Source organism: Cryptomeria japonica, chromosome 10 (genome assembly GCF_030272615.1).
Source record: "Cryptomeria japonica chromosome 10, Sugi_1.0, whole genome shotgun sequence".
NCBI lineage: Eukaryota > Viridiplantae > Streptophyta > Pinopsida > Cupressales > Cupressaceae > Cryptomeria > Cryptomeria japonica.
Genome location: NC_081414.1, coordinates 560,955,129 through 560,974,003, shown reverse-complemented (window position 1 = coordinate 560,974,003; position 18,875 = coordinate 560,955,129). Strand labels below are relative to the sequence as shown.

General features: G+C 39.5%; 1 protein-coding gene across 1 annotated transcript in view; it reads left to right on the top strand.

Moving 5' to 3' along the window:
* Positions 1-18,875, top strand: part of LOC131859068 (uncharacterized) — an 87,715-nt gene that overhangs the window by 63,884 nt on the left and 4,956 nt on the right. Inside the window, exons 2-4 of the mRNA XM_059212590.1 lie at positions 11,167-11,260; positions 11,460-11,883; positions 17,299-17,376. Of these exons, the coding sequence (XP_059068573.1) occupies positions 11,527-11,883; positions 17,299-17,376 (435 nt within the window). The 5' untranslated portion in view covers positions 11,167-11,260; positions 11,460-11,526. The remainder of the gene's footprint in view (positions 1-11,166; positions 11,261-11,459; positions 11,884-17,298; positions 17,377-18,875) is intronic.

The window sequence follows — 18,875 nt, the reverse complement described above, 5'->3', positions numbered from 1 at the left end:
AAGTGGTGGCAAGAGACTGCTGTAGATCACGAAGTGAAAAAGAATTTACAGTGAGCAGGAGTTCACTGGGCTATCCAGATGCCTGTTTTTCCCATAAAGAAATTCGAGGTACCACTGCGAATGGTGGTCGACGTGTTTGACGCCACCTCCAGAACGAGCACGTTTGACTACGACAACCATAGGCTAAGGGTTTCCTTCACAGCAGCCGACTTTACAAGGGTATTTGGCATACTAGGCTACAATGGGAAGAAAGTGGAGTTAAAAGCTAAGAAAATGAATAAGGACATGGAGGAACACTGGGTGAAGATGATTTCCCGCAACCTTACACCGGTTGAACTTGCCTCTATGACCAATGCCACAAAAAATAGGGGAATGAAAAAGTCATTTGTAGCTGAAGGGCCTTGGCGCTGTATCATGGATGTCGTGAAGAGCCGACTTACCGGGTCTAGCCGTGCATCGGATATCGCACTACCTCAGATTATTTTGATGAATGGACTTATGAATGGGGTGCAATACGACTGGGCTACAGTACTTGCTGACAGGATGTATGAGTTCATGACTCTACATCACCGCACCTTCTACATGCCGCACTATGCCATTGGGTTGTTCCTGGAGGCCGTGCGTTCCCAGCTGCCAGAGGACGAAGTCGACATCAAACCGGTAGGTAGTTTGGCACCAGGTGAGCCACCCATCTTCTATTGGCGATATATGGATGTAGGGTTGACACCTACGATAGGGCAGAAGAGGCGAAGGTAGGATGTGTCCGAGTCTGACGACTTTGACAGCGGGCGGGAAGAGACCTCGGAAGCCTTGAGTGATTTAGATGGAGATAGTGGGGTAAGCTTAGTTGAGGCCGTACCAGCATCCACACCCCCACCCCAAGTCTTGTTCGCCACACCCATGCTGATCGCCTCAGCGCATTTGAGTCCGCCTACGGGTGGCATTGCGTCCATCCCAGCCTTCGGGGAACAGAGGCCGCAGGTAGTAATGACGCTGCCATCAGGGACCGAGGAAGGGAGGACAGAGATAGTTCCATCAGAAGAGGTGGGTGAATCCGTACCCACAGGGAAAGTGCAGGGGCACGATCAGACAGCGACAACAGCAACACTAGGTGGGGGGATACTACACTCCCTCGAGAAGGACAGTTGGTTGAGCAGGGAGTTCGAGATGACATCCATGTCGCCTAGGCTAGTTATTACCATTTCTCCCTCACGGGCTACCCCCGTGCGTAGGGACCTTCGGGAGGACTTAGACGCAGAGGTTGTGGACTTAGATAGCGAAGGTTCTCCTAGGGATGTGACACACTCGATGGAGGTGTAGGGCAGGGAGTTGGCACTGGAGCAGATGGCGGAGGTCCATGTGGACAACCAACGAGATAGGGTAGAGATCCACATGGAGAACAGGCAGCCAGGCCGGGTAGATGTGGAGGCTTACCTCCAAGATATGGTGGGCCGAGGGCAGACTTACTTTCAGGAACTGGTACAGACTTATTTGCAGGCGGAGGTCTGCCGAGGGTGCTGAGGGTGGGAGGTTATCGCCTCTCTTTAGTCAGAGGGCCTCGACAACACCATGCAGGAGTTGGAGCGACTGCTCAGGTTTATGGGGGAGGGTTGTTCGCAGGCATTTGTTGCCTGTTTTGAGAGAGGCGGATGGCCAGAAACTGAGATGGCAGAGATGTTGGCCGCATGGGCAATGAGCACGCTAGTAGTGGAGAGTAGAGTGGAGTCTCTCGGGAGGCAGATTGAGCAGACCTTCAGGGAAGGGTATTACACTCTTCGCCGAACAAAGTCCGTGTCTGCAAGACATATGACTACGAGGGTGGCCGCGGAGAGAGCTCGGGAGGAGTTGGCCACCCAGGTTGAGGCCGTGCAGAAAGACTTGGATTGTTGGGAGGCGGCGTGGGAAGCCGAGAGGGCTCAGTTCGCTGCCGAGAAGGCACGGTTAGTTGCAGAGTTGGAGGACACAAGGGCAGAGCAGGCGACCCTGCGCACTAGTCTGGTACAGGCGCGAGAGACTGTGGATGCTGTTGACGTGGATGAAATCGCATTGCTGCAAACTTCATACGGCCAACGCAGAATAGAATAGCCGACTGATTATCCTACTCTCTCTTGAGATAAGGAAGTCTCTAATGCTGTTTTCTAAGTTTGATCAAAGGAGACTACCTCAAGGTTTCTTTTGTCAGGTCTTGACTGCGGGATCTCTCAGTGGCTTTATGTGTTTATGCTGGAAACACAAGGGGGACTTACGTTTGACTGGCAACAAGCTAGTCTGCTGTGATTCTCGAATTATGCAATAAAGAGCAAAAGGAAAGGGTTAGGAGATCTAAAACTAACAACACGGGTATGCGGGTAGACAGATTCAACATAACCAATTCTTGCTTGGCCAGAATGGCTCACAACCTTGCAGGAACGGTGCAATCTTCAAAGGAACTTGGAAGATTTTCAGATTGGAGACGCACGGCTAAGCACCCAATTCTGGCGCAGCTCAGACGGACACCTGCAATTGAACTAAGCACAATCGAAGGCTCAAGTTAACCACACAAAAGGATATACAATCAGCATATCCTCAGTGGTATGAGCCCGAATCTATCAAATACCTGCACACCCAAAACATAAAGATCTATCTAAAATGCTGAAGGAAACCATGCAAACAGGATGAAAACAAGACAATAAACACCAAATCAATGTTGATATATTGATCTCATCTGCCTATTACAACAATTTCTGCAGCATCTCTATGCTACTGCTAAGATCTAACCTATTCTAACTCTAAAATCTAACTATCTAGCAATTTCTAACCCTTTTTCTAACAATCTCTCAATCTCTAACAATCTCTAACCATCTAACTATCTAACCTTTACAAAAGAAAGGCCTCTGCCTTTTATAGATATTACAATTTTGAACCGAAGGCCAGGATGGACTGCATCCAAGGGTCCTGATCTGTCTTCCAGAAGCTGACAGCTTTGATCCATGCCGAATTAATTCTCAGTTATCCAACCAACAAATATCTCAACTACCAACCACTTTTGGCTTTAATTCAGGTTTATCCGGTCTTTTTGGTGGTTGGGAATAGTTATCCACAAAAATATCTTGCACGGGACCCATAGGCAATTTACAATAAAGTAGTTTCAGCTTTAAGACTGAATTTTTGGATTTAAATCCAACTGTGTGCCTTCTGAGAATGCATAAACTTGCAGCATTCAGAGTGTTCTTTTGCCCTTTGCCTCCAATTTCGCAGGTGGACTTCATATTTGTTCAACGGCACGGTTCCCAATGCTCGGTTGCTCTTGCGCTCCTGTATCTTTCTTTTCCAATCTTCAGCGCTTGGCCTTGAATTGCAATCCTTCCTTGATTTGCGTTTGAGGTCTTTCTCCTGGTTCTTCGATGACGTCCTGCGATCAACCAACTTCATTTCATTAAATTAATTTGAAAAAATTAAATAATTTAATTTTAACAAACATTAAATTTAGTTACGACGTCTGGCTTGAGAAGCTCTTTGCGGGATGTATCTTGAAAATGCTTCTCTTTCTCTTCGATTGTGAAATCTGATCCTTGGTATTTTATTTCTGCGTATTTTACCTTTGGAGTCTTGGACGTTTTAAATGGGTTTATGGCGCGATTCTGGAGGTTTGGAGAACTTCTGCAGATTTTAAAACTCTAACTCTCATGCTTTTCTGGTAAATTTCGGAGAACGGAGGACACCTTGAAATTTGCAAAAACTTCGGACCTTTTGGCGTTCTTTGCAAATTCGGAGCATTTGAACTTTTGAATTTTCAAAACCTTTCACTTTTGGCTCATGGGTCCGAAGTTTGAGGACTTAAGGCGAATTTCGGACCTTTGCCATCCTTTTGCAAATTTCGGACCTTTGCCATCCTTTTGCAAATTTCGGAGCTTACATATATTTCGCAAAAATTGCGATTTTAAAACATTTCGTCCCTAGGGTCCGAAAATGAGACTTCACGTTTTACCTTTCCCAGGGGTCCGAAAATGGACTTCACGTTTTACCTTTCCCAGGGGTCCGAAAATGGACTTAACGTTTTACCTTTCGGAGCTGGAGGCGCTTTTAAAAGATTTCGCACTTTAAACTTTTCTTCGGGGGTCCGAAAATAGACCTAAGTGCCTTTTCGGACTTTCGGACCTAGTGCGTCCTCCTTTTTTTTTTTTTTTAAAAACATTTCGCCCTTTTGAAAAACCTCGGACCTGGCGTCCGAAAATAAGGTTTTAAGCGATTTCGGGGGGCGGAGGCGTTTTGCGTTTTAAACTTCGGACCTGGGGCGTGTTTTAAACATTTCGCGATTTCCTTTTACCTTTCATTTTGGAGCTAGGGTCCGAAAATGGGTCTAAGGCGAATTTCGGAACTTGGAACACTTTTGCAAAATCGCATTTTTAACATTTCGCCCCTAGGGTCTGAAAATGGACAGTTAAAAGTGTTTTTCGGACCTTGAAACACTTTTTGCGATTTCGTCATATTTAGAAATTTCGGCCCCAGGGTCCGAAAATGATGTTTAAAGGTGAATTTCGGACCTTGAAACACTTTTAACCTTTTCAACTTTTGGCTTCTGGGTCCGAAATTGAGCATATGGAATATAACATTTAAGTGACATTTCCATATGTCTTTCTCCTTTCTTATACTTTAAGTTATATTCCATATATACTTTCAGGATGTTTGAGAGTGGTTTCAGACCTCCAGGAGTTATATTGCAAATTCTAGTTTTTGGAGGTTTCCTCAGTTTTCAGAGTTAGCCAAATTTTAGGATCAGGGAATTCCAGACTTAGCCAAATTTCAGGATCAGGACAGAAAGGCACAAACTGGGGGTCCCTGTCCAAGACGGGGATGGGTGTGCGATTCGCACAACAGATGCCAAGGAGAGAAAGCTCCTGGAGGCTGCCCGGATGGTTAAGTCTGCAATTGAGCACAGAAAGGTTGCTGAGTGGGACCTGCAGGTGCGGACACAACAGGTGTACAATCTGCGTGCACAACTGACACCAGCATCATCATCAGCCCTACCACCTGCTGCTTCAGGGACGCTCCCTCAGCCCCCTTCTTCTTCTATACCTTGATTCTGTTTAGTGTATGAATCTCATCTCTATTTTGTATTAAGTCATCTGGAGATGACTTCTTTTCTTGAGGGGATGATGTTGTTGGGAATAATCATTATGTTATGTTGTCGTATTATGTTATGTTGTTGTCGGTAATTGTGGGTTACGACAGTCAGTTAGTCTTCTTGAAGGGCAGTTGGACGCGACGGTTGGTCGCACCCCTTTGAGTATTATATATTGCATACCTTTCCTTTGAAGTAGGATCATGATGTTCATATCTGGGTGTGATGTTATAAGCACTTGATGTACATGGACTGTTGAATTAATACAGGGACTGGTTCTTTAATATATTCCCGTTATGTTCTATGCATTTACTTTCTGCATTTAACCATTTACCTGTATGTGGCAAACAGACTTTGTCAATCATGTCATCTAATTGACGACAACAAAATTCAAGATTTTCCATAATTTGTAGAGTCTATAGTACCTAAGAGCCAACAGACAGGTAGAGTCAACAAACGAAGTGCTGGTCTCAATCATATACAAGTCATGTGGAGTTGAGGATGAGGACTAGGATGAAAGACTCTCGGTAGTACTATGGGCCTACCATACAACTTCAAAGGTGACAATGAGGCATACGCCATTTCAGTTGATGTACGGGTAGGAAGCTGTGGTCTTTGCTGAGTACATGGTTGCAAGCTCGAGGATTGTGGTGGAGAATTGACTTGGCGACATTGAGAGGCCGAAGGAATGACTCTTCACCCTCAACAAGTTGGACGAGCGGAGGATAATGGCACAATGGGCTACCAAGACCATGCAATGCCGATGAAAATTCTGGCATAACAAACACCTCTAGAAAATGAACTTTCGACCAGGATAGTTGGTTTTAAATTATAATGGTTGTAATGAGATCAAGCCTGGGAAGTTTAAAGTTCGTTTGCTGGGTCCATATAAAGTCAGGGAGGTTGGTGAGAGTGGAGCAATCGAGCTGGCAACATTGGATGACAAACCCATTCGAGACCTTGTAAATGGATCCAAGCTCAAGGTTTATCAGGAGAGAAAAGGACCCGCTTTGGCAATAAATATGTTGGGGTACACAACTCTAGGAGGTTGGACAATAGGAAGGGATGAGGCATTGGAGGAAGATCCCGTCATAACAGAACAACCATTTGCACCGGAGGAGGATTGGGCTGAGGTAGAGCCATTGGTCAACAGATGACTAGTAAGGAAGCACGTCGAAGGAGTTGCGGTCCAACGAATCCACAAACACCCGACAAATGCTTTCTTTGACACACCTGCACTCTGGAGATGTATGGCTGGTTATCGGAGATGGATAGCACCTTATGAAGGGGTGTGCCGGGGATACCTGGCATATGACGTTGATGAGGAAGCTGAGAAAAAGAGGAAGGAAGAGCAAGCCACAAAAGATATGGAACCAAAAGATGATTTTGAAGAAGAAATTGACTTGGAGGAATATGGGCAAATTATTGGCCCATGCTTAAAAGTAATCGTGAAGGCAGATGACTGGTTTGTGTGCGAGCGGGTTGCACATAATGAATGTATCATCAAATATTGCATCGAGAATGGCAGAGAACCCTTGCTGCAATCGACATTGAACTCACTTTGGTGAGTTATTCCAAATTCGGCAGGCCCACCGTTATTCCAAATCTGGCAAGCCCAATGGAGATCAACGATGAGGAAGCCACATGGTACCAATAGTATGAAGGGAAATATAATGGACACTATAAAGGTATCGGGCCTGCCCCTTTGCTTGACAAATTTTTTGATTTGGAATATATTGGTACTTTTTGTGAAAACGAATGTTATAAGTCACCACCAAATACTTGGTGGTGGTACGCCTCCAAGATAGAAATGAGATTGTCAAGAAGGGATAGACGAGAAAAAAGAAAGAGTGACCATGAGGAGCCTATTAGCAATAAAAAGAAAAAAATAAATGTGTAGGAAAAAGAGGAATTTAAAAAAATAAAAAATGGAGGAAAAAATAAAAATTAAAAAATTGAAGGGGAAATTTTATTATAGAGTAATAAGGGTCAAAAAATTAAAATTGAAAAAGGCAAAGATGGGCAAAAAATGGAGAGAGCAATTTGAAGTATTAAAATTAGAAAATATTATAATTGTGGAAAGTATTATGAAGACAAAAGTGAAAAATGTTATTGTAGTGCTAGCGAAAAAGGATAATGGGGGAGAAATTTTTTAAAAATGTTATAAAGTATGTGGGTAGAATAAAAAGGGCATTGGCAACCAATATTATAAATCTAAAATTTAAAAATTTATTAAATTAAAGGCAAGGAAGGATTGACCAATTCCCTCAACTCATTGACACTTTATAAACTGGGGTTGGCGAAGTTTGTTTTCATTCATAGTGAAACCTCTCTTTAGTGTACGGACTGCTCATGTACAAACTTCTACATACCTTCATTTCGTACGGATTGGCTTGGTATGACTTCATTGGCAAATTGTGGTACAAATTCTTAAAGGCATGGGTCTTAGTAAAGCTTGGCATACGGTCTACTTGTTCCGTATAACCATCCCTTGTTCTCTTTGAACAATAGGTTCCTCTCTTTTTTTGTATGGGCTGCACTCTACACTTCAGCCATATGGCTTGCACATTTAATCGTATGGCTCCCTTAGAAACAATTAGAATGGGTTAGTCCTTGTGTACGACATCTCCATCTAACATCTACCTCGTATGGACACATCCTCAGAAAATTTGTGCTCAATCCGTACAAAATCTCCAACCTGTATGACCTAGTTGTCATTGACAATTTGTATGATTTTCATTACTGTCGTTACACTCCAAATATAATGTTTATCCCATACGGCGTTCTTTGGTATGGGTTCTACTGGCTACAACTGTACAACTACCTTTGGTATGAGTCCCACCTTGTTTTGTATGTGTCTTCAATTGACTCTGGTACAAATTACTCCGAATTTGTTATGAAGATTACTTCGAAGGGGTTGTTATCAAAGCTGTTCACAGTGATATTATAAATTGCAAGTGCTGCTCTAGAGTTAGTATTCATTTCGAGTTGCAGATATGGCATCGACAACAATAAGGGAAAGAGGATCAGGCCTGGCATCCTCTCGGGAATTCAGCCGAAGATGACACAATTGCTGCAGATGCTTTCACTTGGGAGAGTTTGAGCGGAAGTGAATGCCACACTTGGTGGAAGGAAGCAGACGAGAAGCACTCATTGAAGATAGCGCTTATACATGCGGCGATTGACAAAGCCACACAAGTACCTTTGTTTAATGTGAGCGAGTTTGAACCTTACTTGAAGGCAATGGTGGTCCACTACGACAGGCACAGACAAATCAATCATACCATATAAGGGGTGTGATGTCACTGTTTCTTTTTGGCTAATCGAATTTAGCAAGGTATTTGGGATACCCTCGTGAGGAGCCCCAATTGTCAAACCAAGTGGCAAGATGTCCTGGCAGTAGAAGGACACTCTCCTCAAGCGTGTGTGTCTCATTGGTTTGACGAAGTGGAAGGATTACCACAAGTTTGTTGTGGCTGAGATCAAGCCTTTTCAGGTGGAGTATAAAGGAGAGCAAGGAATCTAGGGAGCCTCTCCAAATTTTACTCACTAACTAGAATTTGCCACATATGATTCTAGTCCCATTCACATAGGAATTGTGAAGATTCATTCCTCAAATGAATCCTAATTGAACCAAAATGAATTTACAAACAAAACAAATCATGATAAACATCAACTCCTTGGCATCCATTTTTCTATACAAAGGCAAGAATGTAGATAAGAGTTCATTGCTGGTTAAAAGAAAGGAATCAACCCCAACCCTCGATCCTGGAGACTTGGAGAAATATTGGAAAAAAATGACTTTTACTTAGCCTCTTAAATTACTCATCGAGACTTGGAGAAATATTGGAAAAAAATGACTTTTACTTAGCGTCTTAAATTACTCCATTTAGTAAGTTGTGGCAACTTCTTCAAAACTAAAGAATAAACATAACTATCCTTTAAGTGAGTGTGTGATGATCAAGTCTCAAATGCGCAATTGAAATTTGCTGCTCTTTTCTAATATGATACAAGTTGAAATATGCCTCAAATTGGGCTAGTCAATTGTCAAGCTCTTCCACACCCATCAATCCTTCTTAGGGCTATCTTTACTTTTGCCTTTGCTCTAAATGTTGAATGAGTTTGGCGTATTGTGATACCATAGGGCTGCTCCTTTTTTTGCCTCTTCATACACATTGGATATTTCTAGTGGAATCCCAGGCTTGCCAATGAGTGCCTCTATAATCATCTCCATCTCTTCAAGCTTTCCCTTTGATTGGGAGATGCTGCAATATCCAATTCCAGCTTAAATAATCTATTCATGTTGGAATTTTCATATTTTTGAGGTTTTCCTTTTGTTGCAAGGGTGTCAAATACTCTTTTCCACTCACTGTAGTTGATCTAGTCAAAGGACATACACCTGCAAAACTGATGACACAAACCAAGGACCAAGATTCTGCTCAAATACCAATCCTATCCATGATTAGGATAGATATTTCATTCCTAATTCAGCAACTGAAGATAACATGTTTAATAAATTTAATTCTGATATAGCTGAAGTGTGAACTGAATTTAATAGCTATTTCTCATAGTTACTAGGAGATGTGTTTCTGATCACCTGGGATGCGTCTCGGGGATGTGGACGCGTCTCCAATACCAGAGACGTCCTTGGAGACGCACCCGAACACAGGAAACTCAGCGAAAAGAATCCCCATGTCTCCTTCCGTCTTCCATGGAAAATGAGATGTCTCCTGCTAGAAAAAGAAGAAAAGAGAATTTTCTTTTGCTAAAATGTGGCAATTAAAGCCCTAAAAAGGTCGATTGTTGTTGTTTTGATGCAAATAAGACCAATTTTTATCTAGACGTGGGACACATTTTATTTTTTCCTGAGCATTTTATTTTCCTTGCCATCATGTGGTCTCCTTCTATAGGCGTGGGAAGACTTTCAGTGCAGGTTGACTGGATTTATTAAATTATATTAAAATAAAAATCGTGTCTCCAAGTAGCCATGTCTCCTATTTTGAAAAATAGCCGTACCAGTACCGGTACCAATCTCCTGTACCAGTACCAGTACTGGTCTCCTGGTAACTATGGTATTTCTTGAGTCTCATTCTCACAAACAGAATTGTGCATAGAATTGTGAAGCTACTTAAGTGCCTTAAATTGTTACAGCAGTTAATGAAATTGAGTGGCAACTTGCTCAAGAAGGCTAGATGTTTTCCTACAACTCTAGATCATTCTACAAGAGCCTGATTAGTAGATTAAGAATATGAGTAGGCAAGTGATACAAAAGACTCAGAATGCCGATATTTCTCAACAGTTGGAAGGTGGAATGCCATGCTTCCTTTATGAGTGGTTGAGTTGTTACATGACAAATTTGGCAGTGACAGGCATGTCTGCTTGGCCCTGTTTCCTGCTGCTGTTGATTGGTTGAGTTTGGCAGTGCTGAAAGTGGTTTCTACAAGGGTATGATGAGGTGATGAATTTGTTTCTTACTCCTGTTTTTATGATGGCTGCTGGCTCTAGGGTATTGGGTTTACCTTGAATCTTCTTGATCTTGTTCTCCCTCCAATTAGTCCTATGCTTTGCACATTTTGTCTTTCCAGTTACTGCATTATAAGTGAAGTGGAAACATGTCTCAAGACTTTCCATTTGGCATGTGAACGATGAATGAATCTAACTTTTAAACTACTGTATCACAAGAGTTGTGAATGATCCAATTTGGATAAAACCTTTGAAAATAAGCTTGTAATTAATTTTAAAAAATTTAAGTAAATTAAGGATGGTAGTTTAGCTCATTTAAAGTTTAAAGTTAGAAGATTCTTGTATTGAGAAATGTAGAGTAGGTTTTGTTAACCTTTGTGATAAAATATGCAAGTGTTGTAATGATTTTGCATTTATAAGGTAGTAATGGCAATTTGGGATTTAATTGTTTACCTGTATACTGTATTGAAATTTACACATCATGAGGTTTTTTGAACTATTTCAAGGTTGAAGATTCAGTGTTGAAACTTGATTCTATTTAAAAAAATTTAAACTATGACATAATTATAATGGTTGTAATGTTGTGTATATTAAAGTTACAGAATAGAAGGATTTGTACTGAGCAATTCAGAGACAATACATATTCATGCATGGTCATAGAGGATCAGGATCAACTCTCTAACTACTAAATTAAAGGTAGCGTGATAGTGTGAAGTCCTTTTGATTGCTTGCATTCTTTTGATAGCTGCAAATTTTGCTGCTGTTTTGGATATTATTGTATATAAGTCCTTGCATCTATATATTATTTTATTCGCAAATTTTGATAATTTGTAGATACTTGACGAATTGAGCAGCATTCAAGCTTTCTAATATACATTATTCTGCTATTTGCTAGGTTGAAGATACTTTCTTCAGGTATTTTTCTTATTAAGTAAAAATCTGCCAGTTGAAAGTGTAATTCAATGGCGTTGTCTACGACATTCTCAGGTGGAATTTTGTGTACTCTTCATAATCCAAGAGTGACAACTGCTATGCGACATTATTCTCTGTTAACTGCCTCAATTTCTCATACTAAACACAGTACCATTATAGTACGTGGTACTCAGGATGGTTATGCTATCATGGGATCCAGTAAAAGTGTAAAATCCGATTCTTTGTCCAGTATCCATACAGATAATGCTGGCAAGGCCTCTGCTGTGGCAGACTCTAAAAGTTTCAAGTTCATTGAAAGTCTTAGACTGCCAGAATTTCTGTTACCAATTACGTCTGGAGAATCACGCAAGAGTTTTGTTAAGCAAGCTGAACAAACAATCGAACGTGTAAGTTTCAGGCAGTGATGTTTTTCTTTGAAATTTCAATTTAGTGGTTATGTAGATTATTTGATCTTGTTTTCATTACCCGTTTGTTAAATTTTTTTAACTGGTCGATGATGCATTGTTTTTCATATGTAGGAAGCTGTAGCATTTTAGGCTAGGCCACTAGACTATGATGTGATTTAGTTTTGTTTCACTTTATTGTCTATAAAAAGTTTACAGAAACACACGATAAAGAGTGTATGGGAAGAAGACTCCTGATGAAGAGTGTATTTCTTCTACAAGTACAGAAATTAAAAGCATTTCAAATTGGGATTTATGTTCATTGGGTATAGGATCCCTAATAAACCTACTAAAAACCTAACTATAATGGATGGATCATCAATTTTATTGTAGCAATGAAAACTAAATACAATCATACATCAGATTTACATATTTTTGACTATGGAAAATTGTATATCTATAGGAAATTGTGCCACAGATTTACATATTTTTGACTATAGGAAATTGTATATCTATAGGAAATTGTGCATCAGATTTACATATTTTTGACTAGTAGAGTTTTGGGAAACCCTAATTAGGGTTTGTAGCTTTCAAACTGGGCCCTTGATCACTGTTTGATCTCGGCTGTTCATTGGTTTTGGAAAAACTATATAAGGCTACCTCCTCTCATTTGGAGGGTGTGAGGTTTTTGACATATTGTTGCTTGAAGGTCATTTCCGAATAATATATTGCATGTGCGCTTTCTCTTAAGGCTTTGTAATCTCTATTGTTTGAATGATTAGCATGGTTTCAGTTTCCTCAACACATAGTTTAAGTTAATTTAGATTTGCTTTCATGTTATTAGAATTGAAAGAAGGATTTGATAAGTGTTAATTGACGGTGTATCTCCACCCATACTTTTGGTGAATGGATGATTTCCATCTCACCGTGCAAAGTTAGTCTGAGCCTATCCTCTGTGCATGCCAATATTTCAATCATAAGCACAACCCATTGAAGATTGCACCCACTTTGTGTAGTTGTCCTCAGTGTGGCAAAGCAAAGTGTGGTTTCCCGAGAGCACCCAATTGATACTGTCTCTGGAGTTCATAGGATTAGATTAGCCTTCTCAACCCTATCTCTTTTCTCCTTTTTGAAAGTCTAAATCCCCGAAAATCCCAAAAAATAGAGAAGAGCCTAAAATTGCTAAATCCGTCTAAGTCTAGTAGTTCAATAGACATTTGTTAACGTAAGTCTCTCTTGATATTTTCAGCATACACTGCCCAAGAAGCTATTTCACTAAAGTCGCTTGTTCGCACATATAGACCTTGGAATTAGTAGTGATTTTTTAGGAGAGGATAGAATACCTTTGGGTATCTTATTCTAATGTTTGGTAGATGATAAAACAGACACCAACAGGACATTAGAGTCTTGTCACACATAGTACTTGAGAAATATGCCTTGAACATTCTTGGATTGTTCCAATTTGTTTTGGTTGCAATTTGGTTGTCTCATACGAGATTGGAGTCATTTCCTACTATGCCTCCATTGCAAGGATGTTTGGAAATATTGGGGGTGGTGTCCCGATCCCATGGAATATTGTAATACTTTTTAGTACTCATGCCTCCATATTATTGGTCATTGTTGCTTCACTGTTTAAGGACTAAAGTAGCAGTTGTAAGGTTTTTATCACACAAACACTTTGGTCCATCTTAATTAGTGCCTTTTAAACAAAGAGGTGCGTCTAGTCAAATGAACTAGCTAGGTAAGAAAATACTAATTAATATTTGGAAATTGAATATTCTAAAAAATTTCCAAATGTTTTTTGCAATTTTAACTCATATCTACCTTGATTCTTATAATACAACTTTTTTTCCTTGAGTCTGTTGTGCGTGTCGCACACACACCCCTATCTCGGACAGGGACCCTCAATTTTTGCTTTACCCATGGCTCTGCATTAAAGACAGAAGGTCGGTCTTTTGAGGAGGATTATAAGAAACTTCAAATCGCTCATCCCAGGTTCTATAAGTCAAAGTTTGCAAAGTGATTAAAGAGCCCGAAATTAAAGAGGTGTTTTAAGCTAAGACTCTCAAATCGGCCTCCTAATCCGAAATGAGAGAAAGAAAGCCGAAATTGGCCTCCTGAGCCCTGAACGATCAAAAGACAAATTCGTGCAAAAACCCATTTAGGCTCGAAAAAGATCAAAGTTTCAAGATTGGTTTCAATAAGCCGAAAGAATCAAAAGGTAAAGAATCGCGAAATGACCCCCTATTTAGCCGAAAATCAGTAAAGTCGCATGAAGGGGTCTTCTTTTCAGCCGAATTCATTCAAAAGAAAAGTTCGCGCAGAATAATCCAAGGGACCGAATCTCACAAAGTTGCGCGATTTGATGTAAATGGCCGAACTTCTCAAAGGCCGAGTTTGTGGGTCCGAATCAACCCTAGGTCGCGCGTTTTGTCCAAGTGTCCCGAATTCCATAAAGCAAGAGGGGCATTTTCACTTAAACAAAATCGTACACTTTCTCTGAAATGCCTGAAAAAACCCCTCTTAGATATTCGAAAATCTCCTGGTTTCGGCTTAAAATATCAAAGTGTGAAGTAAGGCAAGTAGCCGAGAATCAACAAAATTCCAAGCTCACAAACTCAGCTTTTAGGTCGAAAATCACTAAAAATATAATCGCACAAAAGAGGTCTATACGCCGAAAATGATTAAGAGAGATTAAAGTCGCGCAAAAGGGCTTCATTGAGTCGAAAACAATAGCTTAAAAAATCACGCAGTATTACCTCATTGAGCCGAAAATGAACAAAAGGCAAATCGCACAAAACGACTTCTTGGCCCAAAATCCATAAAGCAAGGTCAAAGCAATATGAGAGGAGTGAGGGCGAGTTGGCAAAAATTCGGCATTTCCCATTACTTTGCAAGAAAAAAGAAATCGCACAATTAATTTTGAAAGCCTGATTTTCTTCTTACATTGAATCAAAATAATATAATGCTAAAACAAAGTTCGCATTTTGGCTTCCAAGGCCGAATTTTTTCCCAAAAACAGGCAAGCTCTTAAATAAGTGAATTTTTACCATTAGGAGGAAGGCGTTTAAAGTGTCAACTTAGAAGGCAGAATTATGCAAAAATACACTGAATGCCCGAAGTCTTATTTCAAAAGCTAGGCATTTAAAAACAAATTCAAAAGTTGCATTTTAGTCTTAAAACCCTAATTTTGCAAAGGGGAGTTTATATTATTTTAAAGAGCAAACGTCTTCCATTTTCGCCAAACAAAGCGCGACCTCGCCTAAAATTTAATATGATCGTTAAATTAATTTATTTAATTTTTCAAAATGATTAATTCGGGTCGAAATTGCATTGTTTGCAGGATGACGTCGGGAAGAGCTAAAGTGAAAACCTGAAGCGCAAATTGGAGATGCGATCGCGATCAAAGTCGGGAAGTGAGGATGCAGAGCGCAAGATTAAAAAATGAAGCATGGGAAGCGTGCCACCACTTGAACCAGTAAGACCGAAGTGAAGAACACAAAATGCTACAAAATGTGCATTCTTAGAAGGATACACACCTGGACTTAATTCTAGAAATTCAGTTTAAAAAACTGAAATTGTTTTATTGTAAAAGAGAGCTGCCTGTGGGCCCTGTCTAATGGATTCAAAGTGAGGGGACACAAGTTAGTTATCTCCAACTACCTAATTGACCAGATTAATGCCATATAGTGGTAGGTAGTTGAGAAAGTGGTTGAAGGGATAACTGAGAATTGAGTAGGCATGGGTTAAAGGTGCCATCCTTCTAGAAGGTAGATCAGGACTGTTGGATGCAGTCAATCCTGGCCTCTAATTCAGAATTGTAAAATCTATAAAAGGCAGGATGCCTCTCATTGTAAAGGGTTAGATCCAGGGTTAGAGTTTTTATAGACTGTTAGAATAGGTTAGATTGTTAGAAGATTAGAATTTAGTAGTTAGTAGTAGCATAGAAATGCTATAGAAATTGTTGTAATAGCAGCTAGAATCAATATAATGGACATTGATTTGGTGTTTATCATCTTGGTTTTAGTCTGTTTGCATGGTTTCCTTCAGTAGTTTAGATAGATCTTTTTGGGTGTGCAGGCATTTGATGGATTCAGGTTCATACCATTGGGGATATGTTGATTGTGTATCCCTGTGTATGGTTAGTCTGGGCCATTAAAATTGTGTTTAGTTCAATTGCAGGTTGTCCGTCTGAGCTGCGCCAGAATTGGGTGTTTGGGCATGCACTTGCAGTCTGAAAATCTTCTAAGTCCCCTTGAAGATTGCACCGTTCTTGCGAGGTTGTGAGTTATCTGGCCAAGCAGGGATTGGTTATGTTGAATTCGTCTACCTGCATACCAGTCTAATTAATTTTAGTTCTCATAAACCCTTCTCCTTTTCTTTTATTTCCCAGTTCGAGAATCAGATACAGACCAACCTGTTGCAAAACGTAAGTTCCCTTGTGCTTCCAGCAAAACACATTAACCGTTGATTTATCCCGCAGTCAAGAACTGATATTTGGAACCTTGAGGTTGTCCCCTTTGATCGATTAAAAACAACATTAGGGCTTCCTTATACAAGAGAGGATAGGATACTCGACGAGTAAATTCTATTCTGCGTTGGTCAGATAGAGTCGTAGCAATGCGATTTTAGCCACGTCAATAGAGACTTGACCAACTTGTTATATTGAACATGCCAAATTCTATGATTTTAAAAATATATTATTAGAATTTTTCTTGACATAAATTTGACTATTTAATGAAAAAGATTTTCTAAGATTTCTAGCACTATGAAATATGTGGTTCCTTCCTTAAATTTTCCCAGACATGGAAAATCATAAAATCTTGCTAGAATTTATCAACATGTTTGGTGGCAGAATTATTCCTAAATACTCGTCATCAAAATCTTGAGAAAGAAAGGTTATCTTTTTATTGGTATCTTTTGAAGCAAACACTGTGCTTATTATTAATGTTTCATTTATAAGGCTAGGGAGTGTATTAATCTATTTTGTAAAATTTCTGTATCATTGGTGAGGTTTTTTTAATTACATGAAAATATTGAAATAGCTTGTCACTCACATTTAAGAGGAAAAATGTGTTTTTCAGTTATTCTGAAGTGAAATTCCAATCTTTATTTAAAAACCTTTTTAAATCTTCTCAGTTAAGAATAATTCTGTATGTCGAAGAGTTTCTGGAGAATCCATGTTGGCAATGAAATTATGGATCTGTGCAATTTGGGAGTTATTCTTCTTAGCTGCAAATTTATCCTTTCAATAATGTCATTTCATTTTTGTTTTAGGAGACAAGGTTCTCTATACACAATAATTCTGAGCTTATTTTATTTTGTTCTTGCAAATTTAAATTGGTTGCTACCTTGATTTTAAATATGCTCCCCAATGAACAATTTTTTTGACTTTGTTGTTTCTCCTTTGATATGCAGGCTATTTTTGATTTCAGGTTTCTAACTCTTCTAGCCATTGCTGGATCTCTTGCAGGTTCTCTTCTTTGTTTTTTAAATGTAAGTCATTCTCTAATCTTTTCATTACTAATTTAAGCATCTTCAAGATGGGAAAATAAAATATATGTAGTGGTGCAATTATGTACATTGACAATGAGTTTGCAGATATCAAATGAATTGTAAGAGTTAATTTCAAATAGGGAATGATACATTTTGTCATATCTCAGTTAAAACATAACAGGTAAATACAAAATACAAGATAAATTCAGGTCACAAGTGTGCTTTAAACTGACATTGCCAGGTTAGAATTACTCAATAAAGCCATAAATATCAAATCCTTGATTGTCCAGTTGTCTATGGCTGGCACAAGTCCAATAAAATCTTGATCATTTTCATGGAAAGTAATCGATTTTGTTTCATTCCCTCATTTACAGGTTGGTTTCTACTTTAGAATTCCTAGTTATTCATTTAGGGTTATCTTTCACCCACTCCTTCCCATTCCTGTTCCCCTACCCAGGAGTTATTATATGATTCTTTAAACTCACGTTCTTTCTCCATGGTTCTCTACTTCCTGGTTTTTATCAGAATATTTGATTTTCGTCATTGTTATCTGATTCGCCCTGATCCTTAAACTTGGGAGATGTAATTGACAATGCTTGAGTTTGTGGCTTTAATTTTTTACTAGGGTTCTTAACTCTATTATCCTTTGTTGCTTGTTTCATATTGTTTTTCTCCTCATATTCACTAGGCTGTTTATCGGTTTTTTTTTTCTATTTTACTTCCCTATTTTCTAGCTTCCTAACAACTTTCGTCTTCAATTATTTGAGTAATTTAGGCAAGCGTTTTGTAGATGTCTATTCACAGAGTAAATTTTGCAACGAAATAGTATGATCTCTTGCTTTTTGCTCTTAAATGCAGTCCCAAGGACTTTGATTCGTTGTAGACAAGAGATATTTACTCAAGTCAATATCCATGTGTAGCTTAGGGTTGCACATCAGGTTGCTGGCTTTGAGTTCATGACATGTGTAGCCTAGGATTGCACACCAGGTTCCTGAATTGAACCACTAGAAAGCTTCCTTTGTTAAATTTGATAATGGTATTGCCAAATATGAGACACCTTTCACAAGTTTTGTATAGTAATTGCAAAGGCAAAATAAACCTCTCAATTGTGTCCAAGTTTTTGGATGAGGCTAATCTAAGGTTGCCTGCATTTTTCGTTGGTCCATTTGGACAACTTGGGCATTAGTGATATTCCCAAGTATAGAATCTTTGTCATCCTGATCTCACTCTGATGCCTTGGTGAAGAAAGAGTGTTGTTCAAGAATGCCAAGTACTTCGTCTAGACGCGTCAAGTGATATTCTCAAGTCTTCTTGTATATAACAATGTCGTCAAAAAATACTAACACAAATTTCCTCAATTCTTTGATGCATACTTGATTCGTGCAATATTGGAAAGTAGCAGGTGCGTTTGTCAAGCTAAAGGGCATGACCAGAAACTCATAGGGCCATTAATGACATTTGAATGCTATCTTGGGCTCATCTCTTCTCTTACTCTTATT